The sequence below is a fragment of the Topomyia yanbarensis genome, chromosome 1, assembly GCF_030247195.1.
Source record: "Topomyia yanbarensis strain Yona2022 chromosome 1, ASM3024719v1, whole genome shotgun sequence".
Lineage (NCBI taxonomy): Eukaryota > Metazoa > Arthropoda > Insecta > Diptera > Culicidae > Topomyia > Topomyia yanbarensis.
This window is the reverse complement of record NC_080670.1, coordinates 199,819,545-199,837,847: the sequence shown is the minus strand read 5'-3', so window position 1 is coordinate 199,837,847 and position 18,303 is coordinate 199,819,545. Positions and strand designations below refer to the sequence as shown.

General features: G+C 35.9%; 2 protein-coding genes across 5 annotated transcripts in view; one reads left to right on the top strand and one right to left on the bottom strand.

Moving 5' to 3' along the window:
* Nucleotides 1-18,303, top strand: part of LOC131687533 (glutamine-dependent NAD(+) synthetase) — a 123,456-nt gene that overhangs the window by 57,805 nt on the left and 47,348 nt on the right. The window lies entirely within an intron of this gene.
* The window catches only part of LOC131687507 (cytosolic carboxypeptidase 2), an 81,570-nt gene that overhangs the window by 57,554 nt on the left and 5,713 nt on the right, over nucleotides 1-18,303 (bottom strand). For 2 of the 3 annotated variants that reach the window (XM_058971600.1, XM_058971611.1), the window contains exon 1: nucleotides 15,501-15,862. The exons of the other annotated variant lie outside the window; for it this stretch is intronic. In XM_058971600.1, coding sequence (XP_058827583.1) covers nucleotides 15,501-15,585 — 85 coding nt within the window. In that variant the 5' untranslated portion in view covers nucleotides 15,586-15,862. Of the gene's footprint in view, nucleotides 1-15,500; nucleotides 15,863-18,303 lie in introns of those variants that run through there. 3 annotated transcript variants of the gene reach the window in all.

Below are 18,303 nucleotides of genomic sequence, written 5' to 3'. Positions count from 1 at the left end.
ACTGCCTTCGAGAAAGCACCGCTTTTCAGATAGGCCAAATTTTAATTTATAGCAGCTTGACTCCGAAGGCGTGTTTTGTTTACAACTTTTTTTTTGACAAACTCACACACGCGTAAAGGCAGATGCACCGAAACGGTAACTCGAAATTCGTTCCGAAATAATATACAACTTTCGAATAAAGGGACCACGCGCCTCCACTTCGCTTCGTTCCCGTTGGAAGTCTGGTGTGCAACTGACTGGCTGACTGATGGTTGGTCAAACTTTTCTACATTTCTGTCCGGTCGGTCGGTCTGTCGCTTGTTTGTTCGTTGTGCGGTTTGTGTGTGGGATGCAATTTCCCGAACAGCCAGCTAGCGTAGGGTCGCGTCACCCCGACGCGAACTGAACGACTACCGACCGGTTGGGCGTGGGGGTGGGAAAGTGAGAAAATTTTAAAGGAGCGTCAACATTCGTGTGCCAACCCGATCCGAGAGAAATAATAAAATTATAATTTAAGACAATTTTTGGTAACAAATTCTATCATTATTTAGGTCTCATTAGAAGAATAACAAAACAAATAACAAATATCAACGGGAGAAATAGTTTTGATAATTGTTTGTTATAATATTCTGATCGGGAATGCCGCGCTGACAGTGAGATCGGGTTCGGCTTTCGTGAAAAACAACAGGCACACGGCTCTGATTGTGAGCGAATGAGATTTTCACCGGTGAGAAACGGCTAGGTGAGATGTTTGCTCACGAACTGGGGTGGGTGCGGTTCCCTTTCAGGACTGGGTGTTAGTTTTTTTTATTCTTAGGATGCTGCCCAAAAAAAATTTAATAGCATGTTTGAAAGTCATACTGAATCTTTGATAATTTATTTGATTGATAATTCACCAAGAGTTTCCTTGGATCCCAAACTTTCGCCATGTTTTTTTTGTTCTGCTCCCCGATGTTTTGTTGAAGAGTGTAATCCAAGAATCACACTTTGAAAATGGAGCTAAGTTCAATTCATAGTCAGACATGAGAAGTAACTATACGAAAGAAAGCGACCTGATTGAAAGCTTTTTGCCACTCTTATATTTTTCTAATAATTGATCTTTGAGAGAAGCGATATACCTACCACCCCCTACTCCGCCTATATCTACACCCAACAATTTTAAGATCGAGACGATAATTTTTATTTTGCTGTTTAACCACACTAAACGTGGAATATCGAAAGTGCTAAACCGAAAGTAAAAGAGATTGCTCCTCCACCTACACAGACAAATTTACAGTCGACAAAAGTTTTCCAACTCCGTTTTGCAACGTGCGAATCTCGATTACCGTTTTGTGCGGCGGGTTGGTGTTGCTTTAAATTACGTTTCTCGGTGTAGTTTTTTCAGCTTGTTTGTGACACTGCAACTTTGCTCGCTCATTGAAATATCCTTATGGGAAAACTTGTCTTATCAGGAATCGTCACTGCTGGTAAGCATTTTCCTTTGTCAGTGTGTTGTGTGGCTTTGCTTGCTAACTTTTAAAACCCTCCGGAGAGCACTAAGCTATTATTTATTTCTAATGTTGTCTCATAATTATTCGAAGGAAAGTTTTTGTTTGAGACTAGAAGCATTTCACATTCAAAAATTGAATGACATCTTAACCGTAAATTTTAAAGATAAGACTTTCAAAGAAGTTTCAAGACATACGAAGACGCATCTTTTGATATAATTAGGTGGGTGATTGCTTCACCTAAAAAATAAATATATATTTTTAATAATTATGCTGAAGACTTGTTATCTTCAGCAAAGCTATAAGTTGCTCAAAAATCAGGCCTAAATCGACAAAAGAAATTGTTTCAAAAGATTAAGAATCGCCTTCTTGCTGTTCCAAACATCTTTGCAAAAGACCATTTTAAATTAAAAATTATCCTAAAAAGTTACCCTTATAAATTACTTTTAATGGTCTATCGTAAAATTTGGTCAAACAAGAATGCATGTAAATTAATCCATTTTTTTATTTAAAAATTTAGATTATTTTTCTTTGGAAATTTCAATCAGTATAAAATATTCGGTTAAGCTTAGATTGTTCTAAAAGCTGTTCGGAAAGTTTTAAGACTGAATTCAGGTGTTTATTTATTTATTTTTTTTTTCGAGAGTTGTCCTACTGGAGCTGTAGAGCTAGGTTCTCGGAAGGGCTCCCCGTCAGAATCACATACTACAATTTGCAGACGAGACAGGCAATGTCGCCCAATAAAACACTGCATTAGGCCAATTGTAGCGGGCCGTGATTCTGAATGTGATATTCATTGTACGGTTCAGGCATGTGCGGGCGTAGGGACTCGCGATCGCGTGTATCATCGTGAGGGGCTCGAAGATTTGTACGTTAACGTGCTCGATCGCGTGTGCGTTTGTATGTCGCGTGTGCGTTTGCATGTCGCGTGCGCGTTAGTATGTCGCGTGTGCTAACGTGTATGAACTTCGCGTGTATACATTCTATTTCATAACCGTGTGCCTTTCGCATCTTCGCGTGTGTTCTAGAATGATCGCGCGCGGACCGTGAATCTGATACTTAATTTTTGATTTTTGATGTACGGTTCAGATTTCAAAAGAAGGTGGTTTCTTACATATCATTAGAATTCCCATTCATGTCGCCGTAGAACGCGTGATCTAGCTTTATTCATTTTTTTTTTTGATTGGTCCAACTGAATGTATGGACCTAAATTGCTAGAATGAATGCTAAAGATTTCCGGACGTGACCGATTTATGATCGCGCGCGTTTGCGGGTTCACGTTTGAGACCGCGTTTGTAACGTCGTAAGTACTAAAACGTTCACACAATTGCTGGAGTGTTATCAAGTTTACGCGATCTCGGGCATAGGTGTGCGTAGATGATCGCGAAGGGCTTAAGCGTTCGTATGTTGACGTGTTTGTTGCGTGTGCTCGCGCGTATGTGACTTCGCGTGTATAAATTCGATTTTGAAACCCTGCGGCCATTCATATATTCGCGGACCGTCATTCTGATCTTTAGCTTTCGGTGTACGGATCACATTCTGACAGGGAGAGAGTTACCCCATATCACTAGAGTTTCCGGTCATGTCGCCATGGAACGTTTTGTCTAGTGGATATGGGAGTTATTTTTCAATTTTATTATTTTTTTTATTAATTAACAAGGACCTAGATTGTTGGTACCGAGGATAGAGACTTCCGGACGATCCCGATTCATGATGGCACGAGCGCGGGAGTTTGTAGGTTGACGCTTGAGATCGTGTTGCTAAGTTTATGAGTGCTGAGATTTTCACCTTATCACCGGGGTGTAATCACGTTTGCGAGTTCGTGGGCGTAGGTTGCTTGGAAAATCGCGAGGGGCTCTAACGTTTGTGCGCTGACGTGATTTTGTAACGTGTGTTCTTGAATGGTCGCGCGAACCGTGAGTCTGATATTAAATTTTCGGTGCGCGGTTAGAATTCTAGTAGAGAGTGGGATCGTTTATATCGATAGGGTTCCATGAGACGTGTTGTCTAATAGGTATGAGCGTATTCTCTTAATTGGTCCAGCTGAAGGCATGGACCTAGGCTTCTAGGATCAAGGATAGACTTCCGGACGTGATCGATACGTAACCGCGCGCGGGGGCTTTTTTATAGGTTCATGCTTGAGACCACGTTTGAGAATGTGTGAGTGTTAAGACGTTCGCTATCACCATCTTTGCTGACCCAGCTGAAGGCGGGTGTAGAATGGCAGTATAGGACTCAAAAAGAAGAAATAAAGGACAATATATGAGAGACGTAATAGATTAGGTAGGTACAAGATACAGCTGAATTTATGTTCATCACATGAAAGACATACATTAGTACTGAGAATTGGGCCCTAAACCCACATTTTATATTATTTGACCATGGCAGTGGACAATAAAGGTCGCCAAGTTAAGTACTAAAATTGATCACAATGTAGCTTAACTAAAAAGAAAATAATCGTATCCCAAGTTTATGTGATATAATCACTGTAATACTGCTTTGGTGGAAAAGCCTCCGGACCACATCAAGGTACAGTATCATGCCGAGGGAATTCAGGTGTTTATTCTACTACATAAATAAACACAAAAATATCTACTAATGAACTTGTTACAGCTAACTGTATTCCTCCTGCACTGTTAATCTTAAATTGTGCAGTTACTTGCAAGCTACTTGGCATACAAGCTAGATGGCAAAAATCCGGAAAATGAAATGAAATAAGGTCACCTATACCCAAAGTAAATGTCAGAGCAAAGAAAAATGCGCTGTAAAATGTCAACAACTACGTTGAACAATCAACATGAAATTTTGGTATTTCAAGCTTAACTATCTACTGAAAAAACAACGTAAGTTATTGTAAACGTAAGCGAGGGCCAAAATAATATAAATATACTCGAAAACTACCAATTTGCTGCCGTACACTACACTGTAAACACTTTCTAAATTTAAAAGTCATCGTTTTACACGATGAACTGTACTTTACATTTTCGCACCATAAATTTAATGAAAACGATGGCTATTGCACTTAAACCATTAAAACAGCACCAGACGATGTTGAATGCACCGGCAAATTTGATTGCGAGCCGAAGGTGTCGGTGTGGATCACCATTTCTGATATGGGTGTTTCAGTACCTCTGATCCGTGCAAACAAAGCTAAACCGGTCGAATCAGGTGTCTATGTCAGTAAATGCTTTTTTCGGATAATTTAGGACCTTCAAATAATTTTCTTTCGAATCGAGCTCCATAAAACGGGATAGGTTTTCTTGAGTTTCCGCTTAATGATTGCGTATTGAGAGGGTTCTGCCCCTTGGCCATAACCTACTTGTTGTTGATGTCACTCCACTTCGAGGCCTTTCTACAGTAATGGCAGGTTGTAAAATTCAGCAGAAACAGCACGAAACAATCATGTTGCTTCGAAAAATGATGTTTTTCCACACACTCATGCACGTAAATTTTCTGTACGGCCCCGGTTGCAATATGGAGTAGAGTGGGGTCAAATAGGTCAGTTTTCTTTGGCGAGCTCGCGCGATGGTATTTTTGCACTGATTTTGACAAACAAGCACTTGTTGGTATACACTCAAATTTTTTTATGCGGTTTTTTCACACGGATTTTGAAATTTACGCGGTTTTCATTTACGTGGTTTTTGAAATTTACGCGGTTTTCATTTACGCCGATTTTGGAATTTACGCGGTATCCATCAACTAGGTTCCCTTTAACGCGGATTCTTAAATTTAAGTGGTCTTCATTTACGCGGATTTTGAAATTTACGCGGTTTTCCTTTACGCGGATTTTAAAATTTACGCGGTTTTCATTTACGCGGATTTTGAAATTTACGCGGTTTTCATTTACGCGGCCTGTATCCCCCGCGTAAAAAAACATGAGTGTACATCTGGCAACGTTTTGGTAATAATGGTTCTATGCTTGGCCAAAGAGTTTACTGACCCATACTGTCTGAGAGCACTGTACTTCTCTCTTGTACGCTCCATCCTGGAAGCTTCAGCTATCATTTGGTGCCCGTACAGAAATGTCTGGATTACCAGAATTGAATCTATACAAGCTAGGTTTCTCCGATATGCCCTTAAAACCTTGCCATGGCGCAACCCGATAGAGTTGCCACCTTACATTGAACGCTGTCGTCTGCTCGACATGGACCCTCTTTCAAAAAGGCGAAATATATCCAGAGCCGTGTTTGTAGGGAAAGTTCTAACAGGTGAAATAGATGCCCCAAATATACTTTCTCAGATTAATGTAAATGTGCCCGCTAGAAGTATAAGATCGTGGAATTTTTTAAGACTTGACTATCAAAGTACTGATTATGGACAGAATGAACCCATAAGGGCGATGTGTAGCGTATTTAATAATGTTTATGAATGTTTTGACTTCTCTGTATCAAGTGACGTTTTTAAAAATAGGCTTAAACGGCTAACTTAGTGCATAAGATGTGATTTAGATAGTGATTTTGATTTGTTAGATGTATTATTAGTAACACATTGTAATGTAATGTAATGTTATGTAATGTAATGGGTAGTATTGTTTAATATGTATATGTGAAAAGATGATGAGGTTTTTACGCGAATTTGGAGGTTGTTTGATGGACTCCAAATGGGCTTTTCCTCATTCTATATTTCATGTAGACCATGTAGGTCAGATGAAAAATAAATAAATAAATAAATAAATAAATAAATAATTTTCAAGCTAAATCCAATAAGGCGAAGGTACTCTTTATATATTGTTTTTTTAAATCTGGGGTTACGATAGGTCACTATATTTGAGGTTAAATTAAACAATGTACACGCCTAGAAAATCAACGGTTCAACTTTTATTATACTGAGTATTGATACTGCAGATTATTTAAAAACTAAATTGACATCATTCAGGTAAGAAAATGGGAAGTGGCTAAAGATGTGAAAAATCAGGAAACCGCGTCAGGAAATGTTGAAAAAACTTGTTTTTTTCGACAGCAGCGTCTGGCTGTACTTGCGAATGACTTCTTCGGTGTCCTCGTCGTCGCCAGAGTGTGGAATTGAAATTGTGTATTCCATCTCACGTGGTTGCTTAGCTGTGAAACCATCAGTAGTGACCTATAGTGACCCCAAACGTCTGACCTACCGTGCCCCAAGCGTATGTTTCATGTTGATGTCCGTATTTTTTCTCAAAAACAAAAATATCGAAAAATTAACACAAAACTCGTACTTAGCATTAATTTTTAAATAAGAAAAAAACCACTGGATATTTTTTTTTACATTGAACAAATGTACTGCACTGAGGACGAAAAACAGCGCAGATCAACACGCGAAAACATAAACTAGGCCGTAACTAATACAGCTGATCCACAGTAACAGCCGAAATGACAGTCGTCAACGATGTTCTCTACCGCGTATCTAATTCACACAAATTGAGCGACCTCTGCAATAACACACCAAAGATAATACCCTATACTTATTGTACCCCCATACCTATTTGACCCCATTCTACTCTACATGTCACTTTTTAAACCAAATGTACGGTTAGCCTGCCAAACCAGATATTACTAAGCGAACTTCCACAGTTCTAAAGGCTTCACAAATGTCGGCCGCCAGTCGTGACAGTTGATTTGTCTTTTTTTAATGATGTCACTAACCCGACGTGGTAGTTGTTCGGTCTTTGCTCCATTTCGATAACTGAAAATCAAAGAGATGGTTGATATTCCGAAGAGAGTAACCCACATTTTTTCCAGAAACAGATGTTTTTGAATTTTTGTGTCATTTAAAGTAATTTTAAATGACACAAAAATGCACTTGTAGTAGTACTAGTGTGGCACTTTTAAGGTATATTTATGCTTCTTTTAAAGTACTTTTTTCGAGATACTGTCATAGTACTTTTATGGCTCTTGAGCCCATGCTACTTTTGAAATACTTTTACGGTACATTAATAGTATATGTATGTAAATTCTATGGGATTTTCATGGATCTTTCAAGTATGCTTATGGTACTTTTATATGAATCTATTACGCTCTTATGCTACGTTTGTACTATGTATATTGCACATTAACGTATTTTTATGGTTTGATTATGGCACTTTAAAACTACATCTGCCGTATTTCGATGGTACTTTTACGGAACGTATATATTACTTTCATAGATGTAATTTGTTCCCCAAAAAACAGTTCAATTTTACGTTACTTTTTGATCTTCCTATGGTATTTTCGGAAAAAATTTATGGTACTTTTGTGCATTTTTATGGTACTTTCACGGTGTTTTCTGATTCCTTTATAGTATTTTACGTTAAATTTAAAGTACTTTTATGGTTTTTCTATGGTTCTTTCATGGTGTTTTGGTGGTACTTTTGTTTTATTGCGTTATGGTGCTTGAATGGTATTTTTTATCTGATTTCTAACGTTCTTGTAAGGTATAACTCTTACTTTTTATGTAACATTTTTAGTCCTTTTATAACATTTTATTATGTTTTTATGGCATTTTTATAATGCTTTTAGGGTATTTTTAGGGCACTTTAGAGTTCTTATATAGCATGGATGATACTTTTATGTTTTTACGGTACTTTCATGTTATTTTTATGGCATTCTTAAGGTCTATTTATGAAACTTAATGTACTTTAAGGTACTTTTACGGATTTTCTGTGCTAGTTTGACGGTATCTCTACGGTAGTTTTATGGCACTCTTATAACTCGACAACCGTATTCTCCACGAACATTTCGACGGTACTTGTATGGTATTTTTATATGGTATGTTGATGATTTTTTATGATTCTTCCATGGTACTTCTATGGTTTTTAATGTTATTGTTTTGGTACTTTTAAAGCATGTTTATTAGAACATCGCAAATAAAAACATTCTTCGGAACACCATTTAATCGAAAGAAATTTGTCTTCATAAGCCTTCTGCCAAATATGAACTTGATCGGTTGCTTCTTGTTCACTTACAACAATGTTTTAGTTTGTATGTGAAAATGCATGAAATAAATTCAACAAAATATGCCAGTATCATCCTGTGCATAACAAAATCTACATAGTTTAGGCGGGTCTTCTGATTGAGCGGTTTCGCAAAATAGATTGCTTTTTATAGGGGAACCCGGGGCTATTATTTCTTTAATTTTTTAACAATGGAATTACGTTTATCTAAGCTGACCAACTCTGACAAAAAATCCGTACACAATACTGCAGCGAAGCGAAATCGTTCACCACGCTTAGGCAAACAGTCCGCACAATGTACGGCTTTTTTCGTCTGAGTTGGTCAGTTTATGTTTACCTATGAATTAGAAGATACACTTCTTAAGAAGCAAAAAAAAATTGCCTTACAAAAACTTAATCTGGTATGTCACAGCTGTCGATTGGCGGCCCATGTATTTTCTTTGCTGTGGGGTGTGCAATGGTGTGCGCAGCCGCAAGCCGCTGAGCGGTGGTTGATGGAAAAGGGGGTTCGAATAGCCCCGTACGCTCATGTCGCACAAAACTGGCGAGCGTCTCGAAAATATCTCTGTTTTCACCCAAACAAAAATCATTTCATGAAATAGGAGGCTCAAGCTTTCCAAAACACTTACCTTTTATTTTTTACTTTTATTTGTTGCTTTCATAGCGGTTTTTTTCTCATTAAAATGATTTTTGTTTTGAGAATGGCAAAATAACGAAACACGTTGTAACTACTTTCTACAAAGAACAAAGAATCAACTTCAGCTCTCAAAATTTGTTTTTCAGGATGGCGCTTCCACGAATATGTACGATAGTCAGAAAGTCTTGCTATTTTCTGAGAAATCGAGAGGGTCCGAATTACCCCCACTGTCTTAAAAAAATACATGTTGGTTATTTTTCGCTGTTGAGAAATGAAATTTCTCTATTTTCCGTCGGTCGACCCAACATCTTGACCAAATAAATCATCCGACCAACGCATGGACCGCGATCAAGGGATTTACTCTCCTTTGGAAGGAATACGCCAGCAGACATTTTAACCAAAATTACGATTGTATTCGTCTTATTTGGCGTTTTCTTTTTCATTGACAATGTAGGCTTTTGGTTTGGAGGTACTAGGCACAGTTGTTACGTAATGGATGCTCAATGGAGAACCGCCAAAGATGTTAAAAACTGGTTTCGATTGTACTGAATGATTTTCGTAAACACATATGTGCTTTTTGTGATGCACTTACAGTATTGACTCAGGATTATCTGATCTTGATAAACACGTTGTGTGGTCTGAGTAAAAGTAACTTGAGTTTATGGGGCCAAGAAATAATGAATCCAAGTGTCACTTTAGTCTCAGTTTAGCAAAAAATCTGAAGTTTTTTTTTATTGAAATCGGAGCAATACTTTTATGGAAAGTGTTACTAATCAACGACATTTCCAGGTGACTTTTTTTTCCTGGACTTTAGAAATAAAATTTAAAGGTCAAAACATGTAGCTTCAAAATAAAAAATAAAGCTTCAAAATCTATTCAGTAGATACTCTGCAATTTATTTCCCAAAATCCTGCTCAATTTTGAGCCTCGAGAGTAGAGAACCCTCTTAAACCCCAACTATCATTCGCCCAAACTTTTGCAATCTTTCTATGGGATTTTTCAGCATTTTTATGGTACTTATATGGTGTTTTTGCGACATTTGAAGGTACTTTTATACCTCTTTATGGTATTTTTATAGTATTTTCTGATGCTTTGGTAGTATGTTATAATAAATTTAAGTTACTTTTATGGTTTTCTATGGTTCTTTGACAGTATTTTTGTGGTACTTTTGTTATATTGCATGGTACTACTTTGGTACTCTTACGGTGCTTGAATGGTATTTTTTCAGAACTTTCATGGTACGCCAATAGTATTTTATGATGCATTTATGTTCACAGTGCTTTTAGGGTATTTTTTGGCTCTTTATGATTTTTATATGGAATGGATGGTTTTTGTATGGTACTTCTATGGTTTTTATATGGTTTTTTATTTTATTTTTATGGTGCTTTTAAGGTATATTTTTAGATTTTTTTAAGTATTTTAAGGTACTTTCATGGTTTTCTTGTGGTTCTATTATGGCACTTTGATGGTATCTTTATGGTACTTTACTCTTCTAGCTGGCCAATAAGGATCTTCGTTGATATTTCTACGGCACGCTTATGGTATTTGTATAATCCTCTTACGGTATTTTCAGCAGTTTTTTTTTTTATTTATTTTATGATCATGGCACTTCTTTGGTTTTTATATTATTGTTTTGATACTATTAAATTGTATTTGTTAGACCAAAAGGGAATTGGCTCCATAAGCCTTATGTCAAATATGAACTTGATCGGTTGCTTCTTGTTTACCTACAACAATTTTTAGTTTGTATGTGAAAATATATGAAATAAATTCAACAAAACATGCCAGTCTTGCCTTGTGCATTAGGGCATTGCAAAAAAAAATTTTTTTGAATTCTCGAAGGCCCCCCCTCTCATATTGTGACAAATGTCAAAGTAAGCACAGATGCCAAATTTCAAATCATTTGGACAATTCTAGACCCCCGCCCACTTCGTTTGAAATTTTTGAAATTGGTGCTATGGGAAAATGTGGAGGAAAAATATATTAAATACTATAACTTTTGAAGTAGCAATCAGAAAATTACAATTTATACCTCTTTTTAAAAGAAATAACCTTAGTATTGGAATGGAGATATTCCAGTTTCTATAAAAATACGGGAATGTGGGGTACTAGGTCATTTTGACCCCAAAATCCCCTATATTTTAATTTTTCTGCTCCGTTGTGCAAACCATACATATTTTGCAGTTTTTCTCTTGTGAAAAAATTTCAGAAATCGAACGGAACCTTTTAGACCTTTGTCCGAATACGAGAAGTTGGGGTTATAGGGCCTTTTGTCATTTATATTAAATTTTATCATTTTCTCGTGCATATATCTCTATTATTCTTCCTTCAATTTTCATAAATTGTACCTTGCTCAACGTGGAAAATCCTTAGGAACAAAACAAAAATAGATACGTTACCGGTAAAATTCAGAAACATCAAATTATCTGGGGTCTAGAATTGTCCAAATGATGTGAAATTTGGCATCTGAGCTTACTTTGACATTTGTCACAATATGCCTTCGAGAATTCAAAAAAAAAAATTTTTTGCAATGCCCTATTGTGCATATCAAAATCTACATAGTTTAAATACAAGAAATATACTTTCAATTGCCATGCTTCTTTTATAGCATTTTAGGAAGCTTTTATGGAATTTTTGGTATACATTTAAAATACTTTAATATTGGTTATTTGCATTACGATTCATTATGATTTTATGGTACTTTCATGTACTTTCATGGTACTATTGTAGCTTTTTCCAAATGCTTTTATAGTGCTTCAGTTGTACTTTTAGGATACTGTTATTGTATTCTTATAGTCCTTCTAATGTAGATTTGTGGTTCTTTTAGATTTTTTCTATGGTACTTTTCTGATTCTTCTACAGTACTCTCATGGAACAGCTATGATACACTTATGATGCTTTTAATGTACTTTTATTATACCTTTATGATATTTATATGGTTCTTTCATGTTTTAATAGTTTTTATGACATCTCTATGGTATTTGTACAGTATTTTTAAAGTTTTTTCTATAGTACTTTAATGACGCTTCTGTTGTCATTTTATGATATTTTATGATAGTTGTTTTAAGGTTATTATATGGTACTTTTTTGGTTATCAGAATAAAAAATATTGAAACGCATTTTCGAAGAGTTGAGAAAAATTCAAAAAGGTTTTAAATAGAGAAAATAGAATTTCGAGGTATATTTGAAAAAATATATGAAAATAGTTGTGAAATGCTCATGATTGATAAAAATAAATAAAAAAAAGGATCCATAAAAATTAATGATTACAAAACATCGAAAAAAAATACTAAAATTTATTTAAATACCAGACCTATGAAATAAAAAAATTGAGAAGCAAATAACGTTGAAAAATTAGATAAAGAACAGCTAAAAAATGCACAGTAGAAAAATAAGATAATTAAACTAATACAATTATCTCAAATTTTACAAACGATTTATAAAAATTAAACCTGCAATTTACCACTTCAAAATACAGTACCCGACAGACCCGTTTTTCTCGGTCCCCGATTTTTTCTATCCCCGGTTTTGTCAGCTTTTTGACCCGATCTTGTATGCCCCAAATGCAAATATGTTTGATGGGGCTAGCAGGCGAACCAATTCGAGTAAATTTCCTAACCATATTCTGCTTATTTTAAGGATCCAAAATATGCAAAATAAAGAAAGGGATCTTAACTGTCTTGAAGTATAAATAATTGCAAAGGAATATGTACAATTGAAACAGTAAATAAGTTAAAAGCAAAAATAAATTCGATTAATAAAAAAGCTAAGAAGTAGAAATTGAGAAGAGAAAAATGGAATATAAGAAATTCAAAATCGCTATGAAATAAATAAATAAAAATTGTTATACATTATTAAAATAAAAAAAAAAGAAAAATCACCAAAACTAACAAAAATCTAAATTTGCAAAAAAAAGTTTAGGAAATAAATGAAAACATGGCGTAAATGAGATTAAGAAAAATCGTTTCAAAACTTTCAAGTCTTAAATATTAAAAAAATAAAAGAAAAGGAAGAGTATAATGCAATTGGTGCAGAGCTCACCTATGTTAGGCTCCCAACCTAATCCAGCAATCAAAATAAAAAAATATATTTAAAAATAATTGATAAACATTTTTTTTTAATAAAAATAATTAAAAAATGATAGTTTTAAAATGTGATAAATCTGGTATTAACGTAAGGGATCATCCATAAATGACGTAGCATTTTGAGTGGTTTTTAACACCCCCTCCCCCATTGTAGCATTTGGTCACAAACCTCTAAATACCCCTGGTAATTACGTAGCTCGACGGTAAGCCTCACCCCCTTAAAAAATTTACAAAAAACGGTGTAGTTAGATGAAAAGGGTAAGATTGTCGTGACATCAAGTCAACCCCTATTCCCCTTTAAAAAAGCTACGTAGCATGACATGACCTCCTACCGCCTGTCGTCACACATCATCACAAAATAAAAAACTCCCCCCTCCCCCATAAAATGCTACCGTCATTTATGGATGGTCCCTTTATTGTTTTACATATATTCATATCGTCTTAGAATTACCCTTTGAAAAGCTTATCGATGACTCACTTAATAATACCATCGACACACCGGCGCCAGTAATCACAATTTCTGGTCCACTAAAAGAAATACTCAAAGTTGTTAAAAAATTTACTTTAGTTGGCCTATGACAAACATCGTGCATCGGAATAGTTTCAATTAAACTAAACTAAACAAAATAAATTTCGTTGATTTTTGGATTAGTTCGTAGATTTGAGCAAATCAGATATAACGAAAAGAAACCTTACATGTACCATTTGTTCAAAAGTATTGGAAAGTAAAAAATGCTCTCCAGTCTAAGGAATCCAAGCAAAATAATATAATGAACTTGCCCCAATTTATGGCCTTTTATGATTGTTTTAACCATCACGCGAGCCTAGTTGAAATTGTGGAAAAGTCGTTGCTAACTATCATAACATCAGGATGAATGGCCTTAAAGCTGTTTTGTCCTCGAAATAGTTCCACACAACAAGGACAACGACATTGTCAAGCTTCCAAAATTTGTCCACACTATTTGAACTATCTGAACAATGGCTATAAAATGGGTACTTAAAAAACTGAAAACCTACTCAAATCCCCAAATAAATTCAATACAAATTGCTCCTTGGCTCCTTCCTCGTGCGTCAAATTTTTGTACGGTTTTTCCCTCCCATCCCGAGTGAAAATTACTGACGTCGCGAAAACAAATGCCTTCACAGAGTGGAGTTGCTACCAGCGCCGCCTTTTGTGTTTGTTTCAAAGGTAAACGAACGAACCGTACCGCGCAGCAATCGGCAGGATGACATGCCGAAGCCCGTCAAGAGCCTCTGATGATTCAAGTTGGGTAACTATGTATGTGTGTTTGGCGCGGTAACCAAAACAACCCGCTAACCAGTAGGCTGGTGCGAAAAGGGTTCCACTCTTCACAGCGCTTGAACCACAGAGGGTACTCATCAACAAACAGAAGAAATGCTCGAAGCAGTTAAGAAATGTATAGAGACGGGGGATGTTTGTAGCAAACATTATTCCAGCTTTAATTGTTCTTGGAAATTAAATTGTTTGCAAACATTCGCAAGCTTCCATTGTCGAGAGATAAACGCAAAATCCTAAGTGTTGGAAGTGTACGATCCGACGCATAGCTCAAATAAAACTAATTTAAGACGGTTCTCTCTCGGTATGAACAAAGTTTGAAATAATAATCTTGTTACAGTTGGAATGTTTTACGTTTCGGATTCTACTCATCAGTAACCAGCACCAGACTTTGGACTAGTTAGACAATAAATCTAAACTAGCAGCACCAAAGCTGGCACTAGTTAGAAACTTAAACCAAAAGGTACTAGTTAGAAACTTAAACCAAACTAGCAGCACCAAAGCTGGTACTAGTTAGAAACTTAAACCAGATGCATGACATCTAAACAACTGGCTGGTTCCGAGTGATGTCTCGACACAGAAGTTCTTGTTTGCTGTTTGCTTGTTTGCGGAATTCGAACTTGTCTTTTGGTTCAAGATTGATAATCTTGTTATATTTTATAACTTCAATTCAACAAAACATCGCTAGCCTCCTAATGTTGACGTTCTGAACATCTCTCGGGTTTACCCCATGATTTAGGCAATATACGTGGTGCATTCACTAAATCACTCACACAAGCTCTCCGCTATACTGTCATCGAACGATTTGTTTACCGCATGTTATGCTATGCTACCGGCGACGACGGTGTTTTGTTATTTTTGTCACTGTTGTTGTTGTTGTTGTTACCGTTGGCTTAGCTTGCTTCGCTGTTGAGAATGTCTGTCTACTCATGCACAGGTGAAAGAAAACGAATCAGAATTTTGCACGCCCTCTCACCAATATCCGAATCGAACCTTTGTGTGATTCTTCACGGAGCTTTGCGGATTTTCAGTTTAATAACTCAATCAATTTATTGATTAAATATACAAGCCCAATTTCGGTTGCCGTTATCCTCAGCACTCAATTGCCTACCTTTGGCTGCCAGTGTAGCACACACCGGAAACAGTTGTGTCTGAAGGCATCTCACTCGGTCTCCCGCCGTCAAGCCCCAGTCCATACTGTCGTCTCTTTCCAAGAGGTAGGCCCAACAACTTCTTACTTCACTTCAAACATTTCTTCGCAAAAACTTTTCTCGATTGACTGGCAACGAACAAAACCACACCGCACCGATTCACATCCCGAACAATTTTGAACTGAACACTTTAGAGAATTTTGAGATAAACCGAACCTTAACCTAGATAAGGCGAATTTTGAACTCTACACACAGCCAGCCAACCAACCAACCATCCAGAAGCAGCAGCACAAATCAATTTCACCTTCCTGCCCGAGCCATGTTTGATCGAGCATTACCCGGTGAGGCCTACTGCCGCGAATCCGTGAACCAAACGCAGCAGGATTCCATTTTCCACCCACCCAGCCACAGCATATCATAATGGTGTGTATAGGAATACCTGCAGGTAGGTGGAAAACCCGCAACCCTTCACACCGACAACGCCTTGGGATGCGCCGCGAGGGTGCGAGACAGTGCCGTTCCCGCCCGTGTTGTACCTTCTCGCAAACCCAACAACGCCATTCAGGGGGTAAATAGAGGAACACGTGTAGCTATGCACAACGAAACGAAACAATAATTCTCCAACAGACAGACAAAGGTGTAGTTCCTTTGCATGGAAAGGGTCATGGCCTGGGCGGGCGGTTCATTTGCTGTTTTTTTCTGTGCCGAATCGGTCATTGGTTTTTTATTGATGCTTTTGTCTAATGGGTAAGTTATTAATTCCATAAAATTTGAACCATAACTGGCGTCCTTGATACTGACGAAGTGCCGTCGAGAAGACGTATATATAAAGATGAATATTGGGCAGATTCCAAAGTAAAATTTCGCCAGACTATTGAACGGGCAGATACCGTTGGATTTGGCTTATTAATTTGAGCAGAAACTCATGGTTTGAAAAGTATTTTGCACATGCGAATAAAATCATGAAGTACCTATAGGCGTTCGACATTAAATTCGACAACTAGTAGCGCCCACATGTCTCACAACGAATGGATCATTTCACTAGTAAGTAGGTACGCACACCCATAAACCAGTTATGAGGACATTCGAACCAATGAGAATAGTCTATGCCAGTCGAAGGCCACAGGTCCCACACCGTCAACTGTGATAGTCAAAAATGTACGTATTCCTGTTCCTAACTCTTTAAAATTCCCATTTATTCAAACATCAATCATCGGTTGATAAAGAGAAATATCAACCATGATCCTGCTCAGACTAAACAATGCGTATTTCTCTTGCATATTAAACTTCCTAACTATCAATTTCAAGCTGATTAAATTGAACAAATATAAGTTGGATATTAGCTTCTCAAACTAAGTGTGACCAGACTGGAAACCAAGTGAAACTGAGCGGACTGGCTGTTGTTATCCAAAAGAAGAAGACAAAACTAGCTTTTCATTCATTTTAGTTTTCACTAGTGGTCCCTGCGAACGTTGTGAATTAAAACGTCCATTGTTGCGAGACTATTTTTGCATGATTTTGATAAAGCATTTAGCAGTTTAAATAATTAAGCAATGGAATAAAGAATAGTAATACGAAATCAACAGAATTGTTCAAAAAGAAGACAAAAGCCAACCTGGGAAAAAAGAGAAAACAATGAATGATCGGTTTCAAGTAATAAATGGAACAAATGTCAACGGGCATAACTAATTAAGAATAGTAATGGAAGTAATGGAAAGCAAGAAAAAATGAAAAAAATAATGTGGGGACAATAGAAAAAAGTGGTAAAGATAAACTGAAAACAGTGATTTATTAAATTATTTATTATTTAAAACAAAAATCATAAAAATAATGGAAAACTGAATAGAATAAAAACATCGAAAATGGAGAATGAGAAAGGTAAAAAATAAAATTAACAAATGAAACAAATAAGACCAAGGACAAAAATTACAAAACTAGAATGAAAAGAAACACATTAAAAATGGAAAAATACAGCATCAAAAAAGATTGGACACTAAAAAAATGAATCATCGATCAACGGAAGAGAGGGACAACACATGAAAAAGTAAAAAAAAAAATATTAAAAATTCAAGGAACGAAAAAAAATATCCGAAAATATAAAAAAACAACGTAGAGTATAAAAATATGAAAATTTTAAAAAAAATTGTAAATATCGAAAAATATAAACAATTTAAAATATAGAAAACTAGCTAATACCCATCGCGCGTTGCTGCGATTTGCAACGAAATATGAGGAAAACATAATTTGTTCTGTAGCGCCATCTGGTGGGCAGATAATCCCCAACTAATAGCTTACAAACACGCTCTATAACAAAAGCCTACTGTGTACCAATTTTTATGGAAATCGGTTAAGCCGTTTGGGAGTCTATAAATCATATACATACAAACTTTGACTTTTATATATATAGATAGATAGATAGATAGATTTAAAAAGAAATAAAAATGTGAATAAAAAAAATTAAGATATGAATTTGAGCAGTGAAAAGATGAAAACATCAAAATACCAAAAGAAAGAAAATTTTAAATATGAATTAACAAAAAAAAATTAAAAACTTGCAAAATTTAAACTTGAAAATGCATCAAAAAATAAAAATTGGATAAAAATTTGAAAAATGAATAAACATAAAAATATAAAAAGAAAGATATAATACGATTTAAAAAATATTTAAAAGTGAAAAATACAAAAAATAAAAATAAAAGAATATAATATAGAAAACAATGAAAATTAAATAAAAAATCGAAGATATAAAATAATATTACAGAA